The sequence below is a fragment of the Argiope bruennichi genome, chromosome 10, assembly GCF_947563725.1.
Source record: "Argiope bruennichi chromosome 10, qqArgBrue1.1, whole genome shotgun sequence".
In the NCBI taxonomy this organism is placed as follows: domain Eukaryota; kingdom Metazoa; phylum Arthropoda; class Arachnida; order Araneae; family Araneidae; genus Argiope; species Argiope bruennichi.
Window position 1 is genome coordinate 117,383,293 of NC_079160.1, and position 16,593 is coordinate 117,399,885.

Sequence of the window (16,593 nt, forward strand, 5' to 3'; positions counted from 1 at the left end):
CTTGTTTATTTTATTTTGTTCTGAGTAGTATTAGTCACCACACTATTTAAGTTAACATACCACTTTATATCAATTCAGACATTTGTGGATACTGCTAAAGTTGTCAGTTAACAGTATGTACACTTTTCTTCTGAGTGGGAAAAGGAACTAATGCATTAAATGGTATCTTAATAGTAGAACCAAGATTTTAAACAAAACGTTCATATTTTTCTAAGGGGGGGGGGAAGTAAAAAATTATGCAGACTGGCTAATAAAAATTATTTTATTACTTGAGATATATTGTACCGGAAAATGTATTCTATTTAAATAAATTTTTAAATTGTATTTAGAATTTTTGAAGTAGAACAAATAATGTTTCTCTTTTCACATGTTTCTGTGGTTGGCATAGTAATTTGCCTTTTAAATCTACTTCCTGCTCATTTATTATAAGAGTATATAGATTTCAAAAAATGGTTGTAAAGCAGCAATTTTTGAAAACAGATTCACTAATAATAAAGCTGCTTTCTCTCCGACGGCTGTTAATATTTTAGGTGTACAGGGTGTTTAAAAAGTTCTTTAACAAACTTGAAATTTAGGAGTGAATCAGGTTCTAGAAATTCATCAGATTTAAGGGTTTTACTTTTTTTTGTATAATGCAATTAATTTTGCATGTTCTTACTATTATTTGATGAAAATTATATCTGATAAAATCCATTTGAATAAAAATGAAATTCATAAATAGTTTGTTCTATATAAAAGTCCATACTATCCATCGATTTTCTTCACAAATATTGTGCAATGTAAAACAAATTTTAAAGATTTTTTTTTTTTTCGTGTGTGTGTGTTAATTCATTAAATAATAAGTTAGTTTTAGTTAAAAAAAAATAATCCACGCATAAAAGATTATTTTATTTTTAGTGATGTCAATCCTCTTGCATGAAATTATTATATATATTTAAAATTTTCTTTAAATTCTTTTATTTGTCACTAGTTTTCACTTGCCATGTTTAATTAAATTTTGTAACATTCTTAACAAAATCCTTTAGCATAACAAACTTTTTAATTAAAAGTTTTTTTTGGATTATAATATTTAATATAAATATATATCAATTTGGAAAAGACTGTAAATAATGTGATTTTTACAAGCATATTGCTGGTAACAATTTATCTGATGACTTTTGATGTATTACAAGTATTTATGTTTTAAAATGCCTTACATTTCAGTCAAAAATATCAAGACACACAGAATGCTTTAAGATGCTTAACCAAATTATTATTTTTTAAAATTAATAAATAAAAGAAATATAATTATTTTCATCTTAAGCAATAATGCTGGGTACATTGACTAATATAGAAATCAAAACTGAAGTAATTCTTGTTGGATTTTGAAAATTATTCAGATCTACGACAATGAACAATTTTTACATTGAACAGAATGCAACATTCTGGTTGTAAAATTTTTTATTAATTAATCTGAAAAATATTAAACTTGGAAAGAAAATGCACTAAGGAGGTTGAAAATCTTTGCTGAGTCTTTAGATATATCATCGAACTCAAAGAGGATGTGTGTGTGGAGGAGGGGGGGGGGGCAAGAGATTGAATCTTTCATTTTTCACTCTATTCCCGAAAGAATTGATGACAAAGGGAATTCATATGAAGCCAATTATGATCTTATCCTAATAAACAACTTTTGTACTGAAAGTTTTTAACTAAAAGTTGTGGGCTGAAAAATGATTTTCAATCCTAACTCTGATTGACTTATGAATGGTACACCTTGTTAGAAAGTCTTTCAACTATATTCTCACCCATTTTTTTTCATCTACATTGTTCCCAGTTTTAAGAAAACATAAGTATCTTGTACAGTGTACGTGTGTGTGTTTTTAATTCAGAGAATTCTTTAGATTTTACAGTATATAGAATTTTTAAAAAGCATATGCTCGAAAGATTTTCAGAAACAGTAAAATATAAATGAAAAAATAAATAAATATGTATGTTGATTAAAAAAGGAAATTGAAAACCAAAATTGCAAGAAAGGAGGAACAGTTTTATTTCAATTGATGAATGGACAGAAAGATGCAATTATTACAGATAATATGTATATACACACAAAATTGTGAACAAGTGTGAAGGAAATCAGTGAGAGAAACACAACAACTTCAATGTAAAGTAATACTACCACATATAAAAGAAATAAATGTTTAATACATTATACAAAATTTATTTATTTATTTTAACAGCTTTTTTTCTCTCCACAAAATAGAACTTCATTTGTAGTTGTGCTTTCACACTTACAACACAAAAATGAATATAAGAAAACTTATTCCTAAGTTGATAAAGCAAGAAAATAAAATCAAAAAGTTTGCAACAAATTTGTAATATAAAGGATAGAATAAAACTGTAACAAAAAATAAATTGTTTCCAAGTAGAATCTAAGTATAAATTATACACAAAATAATTTTGTTTGTCCAGTTAATAAGATAAAAACTAAAAAAAAAAAAAAAAAAAAAAAGTTTTCCAATATACAATTACATAAAACCAAAAAAATATGTTTTTAAATCACAATATATCAATATATATATATTACAAGAAGTTGAAAATCATTGGCTTTGCCTCAACCAGCAAATCACAAAACACCATAAGATAAAAATATTTAAAGCACTGGGTTGATGATAAGTCAGGATTTATTTAGAATACACAACAAAGCCAACACAAAAACACTTATAAAAATGTTAAAAAAAAAGCAAAATAAAATCACCGAATTTTCAGAAGTATTCAAATATGCATAATACTTTAAAATAATAAATTAATATCATTATGAATAAGATATTTTTTTATCCATCTAAAACCATAAAAGTTTAGCAGAAATATTTTCAATAGGCAGAATTTATCACTGAATCTGAAGATAAAGTCAAAATTAGATTGACTTACTGTAAACATACTATATTCTAATTGCATAGTAATGGCATCTCTCCAGTTCACTTTGTTTTTGACAGGCACTGAAATATTCACATACATATGCAAATAGCAGAAGTCATCCATTTTTCTATATAATTTAATTTCGTTGATATTTCATACGACATTATATTTTGTTTTTCTTTAAAAACTCACAATTCAATAATCCAAATATTGGAATTATATTATTAAAAAAGAACAACTCTGAAATATTTTCATAGTTTTTTTTAATTAATCACAAAGACATGATAATGTATTCTCAACATGTAGAACCCACACAGATTTTTAATAACAAATATATACAGAAAATCTCTTAGAAAAACACATTTAAATAATGTCAAGTAAGTAGTTGGTACAAAACAAGTAACTTTATTCCATTTTGATAATTTAAGTAAGATATATGGTATTTAATTTTGTACCAGTCAAAGTTTGGGCATTCAAGTAGATTGTCTTTCATTTTCATGTGCATAGTTTTCAATCTCAATATCCATAATCAACTTTATAAAAATACATGGCAAGGGAATGTCTCTAGAGTACACTTCAAATTTATGCAACTTTTTATACCTTGTATTTCCTTACGCTTATAAAAAGTCATGCATTGTTTCTCTGAGCTTTTGATTCTAAAATATGTAATTTCACTTTATACTAAAAGGTGACAATCTATAAGCATGTATTTTTAATAATAGATTAAAGTATACAAGGTGTAAGATTAAAGAGACGAAGAGGAAAAAGTATGCAATAGACTCCCACATATCACATATTTTTGCAAACCCTAACAAAATTTCACATTCATTGTACGGTTTTCAGAGTATAAAAATTACCTATTCTACAAGCCTTATTTGGTCATTCATGCAATTATGATATAAGAAGTAATTAGTCTCATGACTTTTAACAAATCACAATACAAACTACGAAAAATTTTAATGACGAAGCTTAGAGAAGGCTTCTATGGAATGATTCAAGTTTACAATTATTTTTCTGAAACTAACTTTTATTCTAGAACTCATCAACGTATTCAGGCTATTTAAGGCAAGCAATTATAAGCTGTCAAGTAATGACTTCTTAAAATTTGGAAGAATTGCTATTTCACATATGTAAATTATAATTTGCTTTATACCTTATGCAGAAAAATGGTTTTGAATTTACTTCATGTAGTTTTTAGATATAACAAAAAGCATAAAACATATAATCTGTCTTACAACAAGTTTTTTTTTTTTTTTTGCTTGCACAATGTATTGTATTATTTTTGGCTTAACCTTGCCATACAACAGGCATATTATATGTCGACAGTCTCAAAGCATGAATAAATTTATCATGTAAAGCTGACATACATTTAAAAATAAATACTTAGCATTGATATCTTTCTTACTCATCGTTTTCAAATAACAAAAGCTATTTTTGAAACCCCGAATAAAAATGTAAATGTTTTTAGAATTTCATTTAACTTTCAAACACAAACATTAGCACCTATTTTGTTCTATCTCTAGATTTTTTTTTATATACTCATAAAACCGGCTATATATTTGAAATGTATGATTTCAAAATATATTACAGGCGGAAAGCCAGATGTATAAGATAACTATTGTCATTCAGATCTATTGTTAAAATTGTCATCACTCTTGTTTATGTTTACGTAGGTTACTACATGCAGATACAATTTCTTCAATAAAATAAATATTTCAGTCTAATTTTTTTTATTTGCTTTATCTTTCAGTTGTTGACTTTCTAAGGTATCTAAATAGTTCTTATTGCTTTTGAAGTATATATCAAACATTTTATTACTAACATATGTATATTTGAATGGGGAAAGAAAAAAAATTATTCTAGAAAAGAAATTTAACACCATACAAATTTACAAAGAAAAACACAAGACAGTTTGATATATTCTAATTACATATTCATAGATAAAAGCTCGTTTCCACACAGACATAAATCGGAAAAAATGCAAACATTTGAGGCGGTAAAATGACATTGTGCAGAAGGAGACAGAATTTTATTTTTCCGGCAGTGACAACAAAACACTATATAAAACATCGTGAATTACAAAACACATCACAAAAGTGCAAATTTCTCCTATTATCAAGTTTCAGAGTATAGAAGAGCCTTCAAAGAAAGCTTTATTGTAACTCAGAATGTATACAGAATCAACTTTCCCCTATTGCCCCTTTTAAACAGCAGAATAAGATTTATTATTATCATCTCATAAGACAGAATGAAGACTTCCATCCCACAATTCCAGAATCACTAAAATCTGTTTTTATTAAATCATCTTAGTCTTACATTATTATCGAAAATGATCTGCAAGGCAAATCAGCACTGCTCTCTACCAATAGCAATGCATTATAGAGAGGGCACTTCCAGAAGTGAGCTCAGCCAGGCTGTGAAGAATCATGGGATGCAAGTTAGCTTGACAAGGTCAATGTGATGACTGGGGGTCACACTGCAACAGCCTTACAATTGATGGGTCACTCTTGGCACCTTCAATGAATTCATCAAGGGAGAGTTTCCCATCCATATTTTTGTCCATTTGCCTGAAAATTTTATCTGTTCGCTTTTCTGGAGTGGATTCATCCTCTGGCATTTTCATGACAGAGCCAACCATTTTGTATATAGCCTGTGGAGATAAACAATTGGAATTTGAAAATAGCATAGGATTAATATTTAACCATAGTTCAAGTATAAAATATCAATGTCCTTTCAATGAAATATGATGAAACAGGAATCACTACTGCTTCAGGTTACCATATTTGTAATAGGGCATTTAATTTGTCTTTGAAAATTAAGAGCGAAGTCATTTCAAAATGAGTTTGCATAGTACTTGTATACCTTATCAATATGCTGTTGAAATGAAGTTAATTTTCTTCATTAATTTTGTAAGTAAGTTTATGAATATTATGCTTAGAAGTTAATCAAAATAATATGCACTTGCTTGAAAAGACAATAAAAAAAAGGCAATAGTACATATTTTTTCTTTTAAAAATTAGGGAAAAAAAATCTTTAAAAAAAAAAAAACACCTATTATTTGTTATAATGATATTTGTGATCACTCTATGCTATATTGATAGAGTGGTGGAACTCTAAAATCGATTGTCAATGCAAACAAATGGAGGAGGGTGAAAGGTTAGAATTAGGATGGTGTGGATTGGACATCCAAGCCTTCTAAATTTCATATTAATCGATTCTGAGCACACCTTTGGAATAGTTGCATGAAGTGTAATCTACCAAGGCATTCATCTAGAGGATTAGAGTGAAACTAATGTGAAGTGGAATACTTGTGGGTAGAGAACGCAAGTGAATATGATTATAAATGGAATGATGTGGAATAATCGTGAATGATCGACTCTAAACAAAATATTTCAGTGTATCTCAATGCTTTTATCATTAACTAAACCTATTTTGTGTTGTAATACATTAAATTTCAGTTTCCTAAACAACCGGTTTATACTTGCATAATTACCATACAAGTGATGTTAATTTAGATGCTTCAAGATTCAAATGCAACTTTCAGGTCCTTTTGCTTCTTTTAAAATAAAACAAAACAGAAAACTTTCTAGTGTGTCAAAAAAAAAAAAAAAAAAAAAAAAAAAAAACTGATTATTGTTTAACTGTATTGTAAAGTTAATACATTTTACTAAGAGCTTTTAGGTTATAAAAAGTGTGTAATATATATATTGTTAAACAAATTCATAAATTCTTGCAAAAAAAAATTAGAATTTTTATTTTGAATAAGAAAGATTTTTTCAATGATAATAATATTGTTCTTGAAAGCCTCCATTATATTATACTCTTCAACTTATTAAAAAGTAAATTTATATTGCATGTGATATAAAAAAATATTTAATATTTGCGAGATTTAAAAGCTATGCTACAATAAATAAATTAGTCATGTCTTTGCAAGTATCCATTCCAAAATACTTTAAAGTTTTTACTTTTTTACAAAATACTTTAAAGTTTTTACTATAAAGTTTAATACTTTTATTATTTAGAAGGAGGGAAGAAAAGGAGATTTGACTCTCCAATTTGAAACGTCATAGTCTGCTTATGGTTTATAATTTATTTGTTATTACTTATATTATATAAAAATAAATTATAACAAAATACTCTCCTTATAACAAAATTACTCTTAGTTGTAGTAACAATAATATGAATATGAATGCATTAAATTTTATAGCCACCTGCCAGTGTATAAACATAATAATTAAAACAACAAGACATGCTACAAAAGATACTAAAAATTTTTTTTTATAAAAAGCAGGAAAATGATATATTATTTTTAGTGATATATCAATCACTAAAAAAAGAATCTAAAAGAAGTGTAAAAATAACTTTTATGCAAAAATGTGCCCTGAAATTTTTAAGGGTAAAAAGTTAACATTTTGATTGAAAATAAAATTAAAATTTTTAAAAACCATTTCTTAATGAGTACTTGTTATTCAAAAATAAATAAATAAATAATATATGCCATATTTTGTAGCCTTAGGGAAATAAAGTGCCTTGTATGGTGTTTTATACACTTAGGGCCGTCAATGTGCCTTGTACAGTACCTTGGATGTTTAGAAAACATCTCTCATGTCATATGATGTAATTCACAGATGCAAATTAACATTATCAGGCCTTAACATTATTAACCTTCAATGATTTATACTTTCAAGATAGATAAATAAACTATATCTTAAATAAATTTATATTATCTTTAAATTAAACACAGGCAGCTTAAAAAATTTAAATATCAATGAATAAATTCATAGTTACATAATTATTATATAGGAGAAAGAAACTCACTGTAACAATTTCTAACATTTCTTGACGAGATATATATCCATTTCCATCCAAATCATACATACTGAATGCCCATTTCAACTTCTGCTCCAGTTTTCCCCGAGACGTAACACTTAAAGCACATAAAAATTCCCTGAAATCAATTGTTCCATCACCATTGGCATCAAATGTGCGGAACACATGCTCCGCAAACTTTGACGCGTCGCCATACGGAAAAAAGTTCCCATAAATTTTTTTGAACTCTTCAATTGAGAGATGTCCTGTGGGACAGTCCTTGAGGAAACCTTTGTACCATTCTTGAATCTCTGCATCCGTAAATTCTGTGTTTTGGCGAAGGTCTTCAAGAACTTCTGGTTTGAGCTTGCTGTTCTGCTTTCCCATAATGCAAATCTAATGTGGCTATTATTATAAGGAACAGACTTTCATTCTAGAAGAATCCTTTATAATTCAGAAATCTGCAATGAAATGAAACATAAAAGTGGAAGATATCTGGTAAATGCATTTAAATAATGCAATGGAAAAATATTCAATATTATAAAATCAATTTCTTCAAAGAAATAACTATTTCTATTTACACTAGAGCTGTAACTACCTTTGGGGGCAGTGTCCTTGGTTAAGTGAAGATAACTATAAGTGGAAAAATATATTTCCATTTTTCAATCAAAGGCACGACTTACCTAATTAGAAATAAACTCCATTTTTAATAAAAAATATGCGAATACACGTTGAGTAATTAGATTACTTGACCCTAGATGGCATCCCGATACAAAGTAGTTTAGACGAAAGGTTGTTGTTGTTTCTTATGACACTTGTCATAGACAAGCCCGCTGACGAAGTCAGCAATTTTAAACCGAGAGAGCGTCTCTTTGCTTCAGTAGCGCCATCTAGGGCCAAGAGTACGACTTAGCTACTCAAGCGCAAGAACCCATTTTACGGGGCGGACTTCATTCCAGCATCTCATTCACAGATCGTAATTTAGATCTGAATCAGGGAACGATCATCTCTGAACCAGTACTCCCAGCGGTACTGTCTCGACATAGATGACTTTGTGGCCACGACAGATTTATACGCGCGCCAGCCGCCACCACCACACACGGAGAGTCTTCGGCTGGCGGATTCGAACTCACAATCCAAGAGGTGCGAATCCAACGCTCGACTAATCAGGCTATCCCGACCCAGGTGAAGGCTTCTGAGCGATGCTAGGATTTAATGCGAAATATGAAGGAAAAAGATGGATGGCCGATCAATATATTGCATTGCTTCACAGTAAATGTTTTTTTAAATGTTTAATATATCTCTTTCGCGTATCAAATTCATTCTGCTGTATTCTTATTGCCGTTGATCGGACCAATCTATGTATTCTTCTTTAACAATAAATAAAAGAAACATTATCTTCATGCACAACTTAAATAATTTCTTTAACATGCAAAACACTAAAAATTGAAGTTCGAACATTTTTCGAATCATAACACGAATGGCACATCGTATTCTGGATAACTGTTACAGTATTTCAATAAACGGTAATGCTCATTAAGCGTTATATTAATATGTGTTGGAACCCCTGGACCTATTTCAACCTGGAATTCTTCTCTTTTGCTGATTTTTTTTACAACCTTTACAGCAATGCTTTCGAATGCTTTTCTACGTGCGGGTAAACAAAACAAAATCTTTCTTCGCACTTCTGGGAAAATTAATTCCCAGAATATATGTATAAGGTGCTTTTTTCAATATTAAACATTTATAAGGTGCTTAAAAACGGTTTAGAAATTTAAGCACTTTTTAGAACGCTACGCACCTTCTTACATTACTGTGTGGAACCAAATAGCTTTGAATTTCACATTCTTTTTGACTTAAGAGGAATAAAAAAATAATATAATATTAGTAATATATCATTATACAAGTATTAACGTAAAACTATATTACAAAATAATAGTTTTAGCTTAATAATTCGCGTTTCATTTGATAATTGCTGCTGCTGTTTCTTCTGTGTATATCCTCTAGACAACTCTTCGGTTCTAAAGTTGGATTTATGTAATAGTATTATTGTTAATGTACTTGAACATGTTAAGTCATAAATGGAACTAGCCAGACAGATGAGATTCATTTTATGATTTTTTTACACCAAAATAATAAATCACTTTCAGATTTTGAATCAAATTCATCAATATGACTGCTTTTGTGTATCTAAGTAAACATAATTCAAAAACAAAACGAGCTAAATAAAGGTAAGTTGACAAGTGGGTTTTCACATGAAATTGGCAAAAACTGAATCAAATTTTATATTAGAGCGTGTAAAAGGATAAACGGTATTGGAATTCTTGTGTACGGGTCATAAACGTCCTATAAAACATCCATAGCTCATTGAAATGAGAAGCCGGGGACTGTTAGTTTAAGTTTGCTAAACATATTTATTGAAGCAAGAATATCTCACGAATAGGTGCAATGAGGAATGCATTGGTGTTTGAACTAAATTCGGACATTTAAACATAAAGAAATCGTTTTTATCTCAGAAATAGCAACGTAGCACAAATAGTTTTTATTACTTATTGTCGGATGGCAGCAATCAAACGTGGACAAATCGCTAATGAACGCTTCAGATTGCTCTATTGAACGTTTTTATAACTACACTTAATCGATCGTTCCTCAAATGAAGAAAGATTCGAATTATTCTCAGAAAGGCTCAGGGGAAAGCTCAAACTCCATTAAGTCAAAGGAAACAAAATGTAAAACATCAAACAGAAAGTTTATTCCAGTATGTAAATATTTCTTAATCGTTGCTACATGAGCAATTGCCATGACTTACTTATGGAAATTTATGCGCATATCTTCCAAAATTATTACTTCACAAAAATAGTTTTTGCATTTCTTAAAACTCAAAACGTTGCTTTTTTAATGATATCAATTTTCTTTCTATATATCATATGTCCTTTATTTTTAATAGTAATGGATAGTTTTGTAAAAATTAATTTTTAATCTTATGAAATTCAAATTCTTTCACCAAAATGTTCAATCGTAGGCTTTTGTCGATTTTAAAATCAAAGGTAATTATGTTTTAACTCCAAAAAAGATTTTCATGTCTGTCTGTATTTCGTAGCATATAAACTTTTAATTTGTGACTTCTGCTTTTCAGTCGCATCAAATAACAAAGATAGTATTTAAGCACTGGGAAAAGTATTTTTCCTCTCTTTTAGCTTTTCCTCATTTCGTTTTGTGTCGTGCTCTTCGCTGCCATGTTTCCCGGGATGGAAATAAAACGAAGTTAAAAATTCAAAATGTCTTCTCTGACTTTGGCCACGACTGTGCTCCAAAAATTTTGTGTTATATAATGCACTCCATATTATATATATATATATATAGTTACAAATCTGTAATTTTGCTACCCGTTACGAATAGTGTCATCGTAAGAAAGACCGTTGTACGACCTGTCCTGTGCATGCTGAGCGGGTGTCGCGTCAATGACCTCAGAGCTTGGCGGCTTGACGATGAATTTGGCGACAAAATGGATCATACTGGAAAGTTCGCGAAGTTTCACGATCCATCCAGTAGGAACCAAGATACACTCAAATACGCCCTGATTGGTCTGGAAGATTCTAGTCTCGCCTCCCGGAACTATAAAAGACAGGCACTCTGAAGCTGCAGAGAAGTCGTGTATGACAGTAGTCGGAGTCGCCGACAAGTAAAAATTTGGAGGATTAGACAGCAAGCAAGCTGCTGAACTAGCGATTAAATGCGCTTCGTTATTACGATTGATTGGCGGTATTTGTAGAAAATTTTTTTTGCAACAATACATATACATATATATATATATATATAATGCACTCCATATTAACAGTTTAAAAATTCAAGAAACTGGACTTCAGTAATTTTATCAGATCTCTTGTTCTTTAAGCCTTGAAAAAATATAGCAAATGAATAAACAAAAATATAGTAAAACTGTAAATGTATATTATTAAAGTGTAATCAGAACTTCATTCATGGTGATTTTTGATTATAAGAAAGATCGTTAAAGTTTTTAAAAAAATTCATGAAAAATATTTACTACATGTTATGATGTACAATTAATTTTTTTTTTTCATTTTTCATTTTTTGGCAGTAGATTTCAATTATTAATTAATAGCCCATTGAGAAGAAAAAATGAACAGCAAATCTCAGCTTACAGCTTAAATTCAGCTAATATCTATCAGATTTTCATCACAGCAAATGGTCAGTTAGCAAAATATTAATATATTTCTGTTTCAGTGGGCTCTCATTTATTATGTACTCTGTACTTACAATTTTTAATATACGAAATGAAAAATTTTATAACCAACAAATAATTTCTCTTAATCAAGCTACAAAATTAAAGCCATTTAAATTCTATGTGTAAAGAAAACAGAAAGGTTTAAATTTGTGACAGCATACTTTTATATTTTGAAACTGGTTTAACATGCCCTCTCACGAAAGCCTAAAATCTGTATTTGGATTTTTCTCAAACTATTTATTGTATTTCATTATTTATTGCACTAGTTATTTATTGCATTTCTTTTACCTCCTTCTTTTAAATCATTCCAAAATAACTAACTTCACCTAACTATATTTCAAGTTTTTTTTTAAAAAAAAACCCCACTTTTTTTTTATGTAGTCGTAATAAAATAGTATATATTTTTGTGTTTCGCGCTAATTAAATTAAGCGAATGGATCTAGAAGAAATATAGCAAAAACTAATAAAATTCAATAGCTTTGGATAAATGAAGTTGTTATATTTCAATAAAATAATGAAGTGATAGTTGAAATGCTAGTTAAATTATAGAAGAAATGTTTAGTGTTTCTTTGTAGGTGCAACATAGGAGAAGCATCATTTGCTTTTGATTATGTTCGTACATTTTTTTTTTTGTGTTAATTCATTGAAAAATATTTCATAAAATACAATGTAGAAATTATTAAGATTAATATTTTATTAAAAACTATGACAAATTTCGCCAAAATCTCGTTTATAGATAACATGATTCTTATCAGTATTTCAATCAGTTGTCAAAAGACCACTGATTAACAGTTTTATGACTGAAAATCATACAATCTAAGTTAATATACCAGTTAATATGTGTATGTGAAACGCAATAATTCAAAGCCACAACAAGATATATGAATGAAATTTGGGATGTGGTTTTTACATTAAAATGGTAGTTCCGAACATAATTTTTACCCGTTTCGGTAAACGACAATTGGCACTTTTCAAAATGCGTATCCAATTCCCTTCACTAAAAGGAAAGGCTAAGCACAAAAGGCATCATATTTTAGAAGCAGAGGAGAAAACTGAGAGAACCAGCTGGTCATCAAAAGCGACTCGTAAATAATATTAAAAAATTAGATTCTTCTTTAAGAGAAATATCTTTATTAAAGAAATTTCCAGCAAAAGAAGACACATTTATCTATTAATTAACGGCCTTTTAAAAGAATGTATCATGATGCTCCGTACTTGATTTCAGCCGATAAAATGTTATAATATGCTGGTGTACATTCTCATTGTTCATTCTTACATTATGTGCTTTCTTCAAAAAAGGGATCTTTATAGTTGCTAGTATTTTTCAGTGGCAGATTTAGGCATTTTGCAACCCTAGGTAAGGCGCATTATGAAGTTTCTGTTTATAATAAATTTACTTCCACTTTTCTACATATTTTTTAATTTATTCAATATTAAAAAAATGCGTAGAAATTATTTTATTCATTTTTAGTCTAATTCTTTGTATCAGGAACTTTGTAAAAATGTTTGCATTTGTTTTTTTTTTTATTTCATTATTACTCATGCCCGCGCAATATCTACAACTGTACTCAATATTATTTAATCAGATGTTCTATGCTTATAAATACTGAAATAACTAAATAACCATAAAGAAACAAACAGGAATCTGACCAATTATATTTGATATAGTATTAGTACTGTCTATATAATTAATACTGAAATGTGATTAAACAAGACGCAAAAAAAGAGGAAATCTAAAAAGGCGACAAGAAACAAAGGGCGATGGATAAATGTACAAAAAATATAAATTAAATAATCAATCTACAGAAAAAATTATCAAAACTACAGCTCAATTGGCTTTTATATTTATTTCAAAATATTCTTAAAAGTAAGAAATCAATAGCAAACAATTTTGCCAAAAACTGCATATGATTTTGCTTCAGGAAGTAAATTGCCAGGACAAATTTAAATGCATGCACATAGGAAAACAGATATGAGGGGAAAGTCAATATTTCATAGTAAATATACCTCACAAGTATATTTTAGCAAATATTTTTTTAAAATAATCAATGGACCTTTGAGGGATATCTCAAATACATAATCAACTCCCCTCCCCTTTTTTTTTGTACATATTGTTACGAAATCTTCCCGGGGTTCGTTTGGATAGTGGATGTTATATGGTGTGGAGAACACTCAATCAGCAGGCGGCAGTAGAAAATAAAACAACGACGTTTATTTACACGAAGACACACAGGACAGCACAAAGACGACAACTATATACAGCACAGAAGACGATTATCTTCAGCCGAGACGTGCAGCATACAACAGTATACACAGCAGCTCTACTCCGTCGCTGCTCCGCTAGTCCCTGGAAGACGAGTTCTTCACCGTCGCTTCCGACTACTTTTCGACTCCACTGGTCCACACCACTCTTCTCTGTCGCTTCCGACTACTCAATTCACCACTAGACTCACCACTGCCCGGCAGCTGCGGGTGCTTCCTTTTATAGGTCTCAGGAGACGGGGCTAGAAGCCTCTCAACCAATCAGGAATGTTCGAGGCGTATCTCCGTTCCTACTGGACGGATCAGGAAAATTCTCGATGTTTCAGGTATAATCTATTTTGGCGCCAAAGTCGCCAAGCTCTGGGACCTCCCATGGAACCCAACTATGCTGGGAAGCCGCCTCACAGATTCGTAACAATATCTTTCTTTGGCATGATTTAATAGGCGTTTAATAATTTGTTTTGAGCTTCAGTCACACTGATACAACAAGCAGCTTCATTTTTGTATACAAGATATTATTATCTTAAAAACTTAATTGCCAAATAGATTTATGAAAAATAAAATTTTATTTATTAACAGGGATGTGATTCTTTGAACCTGGAACTTCATATTTTCTGATGAATAGTTATCTGCAATTTGAGGGCTTTGCTAGATAGTATGCAGAAAAACATGCAGCAAAAAAGAAAGAACTTTTATTTTCTGACCGTGGTAGAAAATTCTCACCAAGTAATAAACAGTAATTTTAAATCCTGTTGCTTGCGGCTCCCCATCTGCCATATCGTCCCAGATTTTTGCCAAGTAGGAAATCCAACATCAGTTTTCTTTAAGCTTTTTTGAGTGTTCAACTTCTTAGAATAAAAGATAATCAATATGCCCGGCGATGATTACACAAAGGTATTTCATAGGCTTTTATTTTCTTGTTACATATTGTTCGGGGAATTTGATCTCGGTATGTGTTAGATTGAAATAATTTACAACGATGATTGGACTTACCCTCATTTCTAGGACTGTGATAAACAGAACAATGCTTAAATATCATATTATACAGAAGATTTAAATTTAGAGAGGGGACATGAAAATGGGTGATATTATGAAAAATGCTATTATATCATGCAATATCAAAAGATATAGATTTAACATCAAAATAATACACAACAAAAAAGAGCAACATTAGTTAATTACAAAATACTAAGCATCAAATTGCATAAGAAGCAGAGTTTTAGAGGATACATACCAAGTCCTATTGTAGACCAAAAAAATTGTCGTCAAGTATTCAAAAATCTGAAAATTAAAATTAATAATTAAAAAATGATAAAAAAATTTGTATATAAATAAATTTATTAACTATTCTGAGAAAGACAATTTTTAGAATGCAAAATATGTATATACAAAATGCTATAATCGAAATTAAAACCTCTTGTAATAAAAATTTGAATACGAGTTTTAAAAAAATGCAACCGGTCATTTGCTTTTTACTCATAAGCAAAATAAATAATTGAAATCAGAAAATAAGATGACATAGACAATAACAGCTAAAATAAAATGTTTAAATAAAAGCTCACGAGGTTTATTATTACTATTCTCAGCTCAATAATTCTGAATTTTATACGCATAAACTTAGAAACAACATTACGACGAAAATCATTACAATGGTGGCCATCATAAAGAGTATTGAAAGTGTCACCAGTCTGACGATAGCAAAAATGTTATCAAGTCTTATCAATATAACATATTTTTATAGAAAATCAACTTTCAAATATTATTAATCAATATTTGGCATAATAAAATAGTTTTACATTTGAGACAAAAGCATTTAATTTGAGTTATTTCTAGTCTTTAGTTACATTACGAAGAAATTTATATCTTTACTGGCGATGCAATTACTTTTGACTTTATATCCACTATAGAGATGATACTGCTAATTTAATCACATGTAGGACAGGATTACAAATTGGGGACGATTTCGTAGAGCAAGAAAATTATGTGTTACAAAAATTACAGTTTTCCCCCCCCCCTTTAAAAAAAAACAAACACTAGATTTGAATTTGCCACCATTCGTGCGGAAAAATAAATGTTGACAACTCTATTAAAAACAACAACATTTGACAGCTGATAGTTTAGGGTTAGTAAAAATGGAACGTTGCACGATAGAACAACGTGTTTTCATTGTTGAACAATATTTCAAAAATAATGAAAGTCTGGCGGACACAGTTCGAAAAGTTGAGTATTGACCTCCTAGAACGTGTGATTTAATATCATAGGATTTCTTTTTATGGAGTTATTTGAAGTCAAAGGTTTATGTCAACAAGTCCACAAGCACGCGTACATTAGAAGATGAAATTCATCTTCACGCGACATCAACGAAATTCAGCCACTTTTAT

At 29.6% G+C, this 16,593-nt stretch overlaps 1 protein-coding gene across 4 annotated transcripts in view; it reads right to left on the reverse strand.

The window, feature by feature from the left end:
* Nucleotides 1-2,008: 2,008 nt before the first annotated feature.
* The window catches only part of LOC129987975 (neurocalcin homolog), an 87,684-nt gene continuing 73,099 nt past the window's right edge, over nucleotides 2,009-16,593 (reverse strand). For all 4 annotated transcript variants that reach the window (XM_056096026.1, XM_056096025.1, XM_056096028.1 and 1 more), the window contains exons 2-4: nucleotides 15,447-15,493; nucleotides 7,714-8,165; nucleotides 2,009-5,545 (exon numbers count right to left, since the gene is read on the reverse strand). In XM_056096026.1, the coding sequence (XP_055952001.1) occupies nucleotides 5,348-5,545; nucleotides 7,714-8,091 (576 nt within the window). In that variant the 5' untranslated portion in view covers nucleotides 8,092-8,165; nucleotides 15,447-15,493 and the 3' untranslated portion in view covers nucleotides 2,009-5,347. The remainder of the gene's footprint in view (nucleotides 5,546-7,713; nucleotides 8,166-15,446; nucleotides 15,494-16,593) is intronic.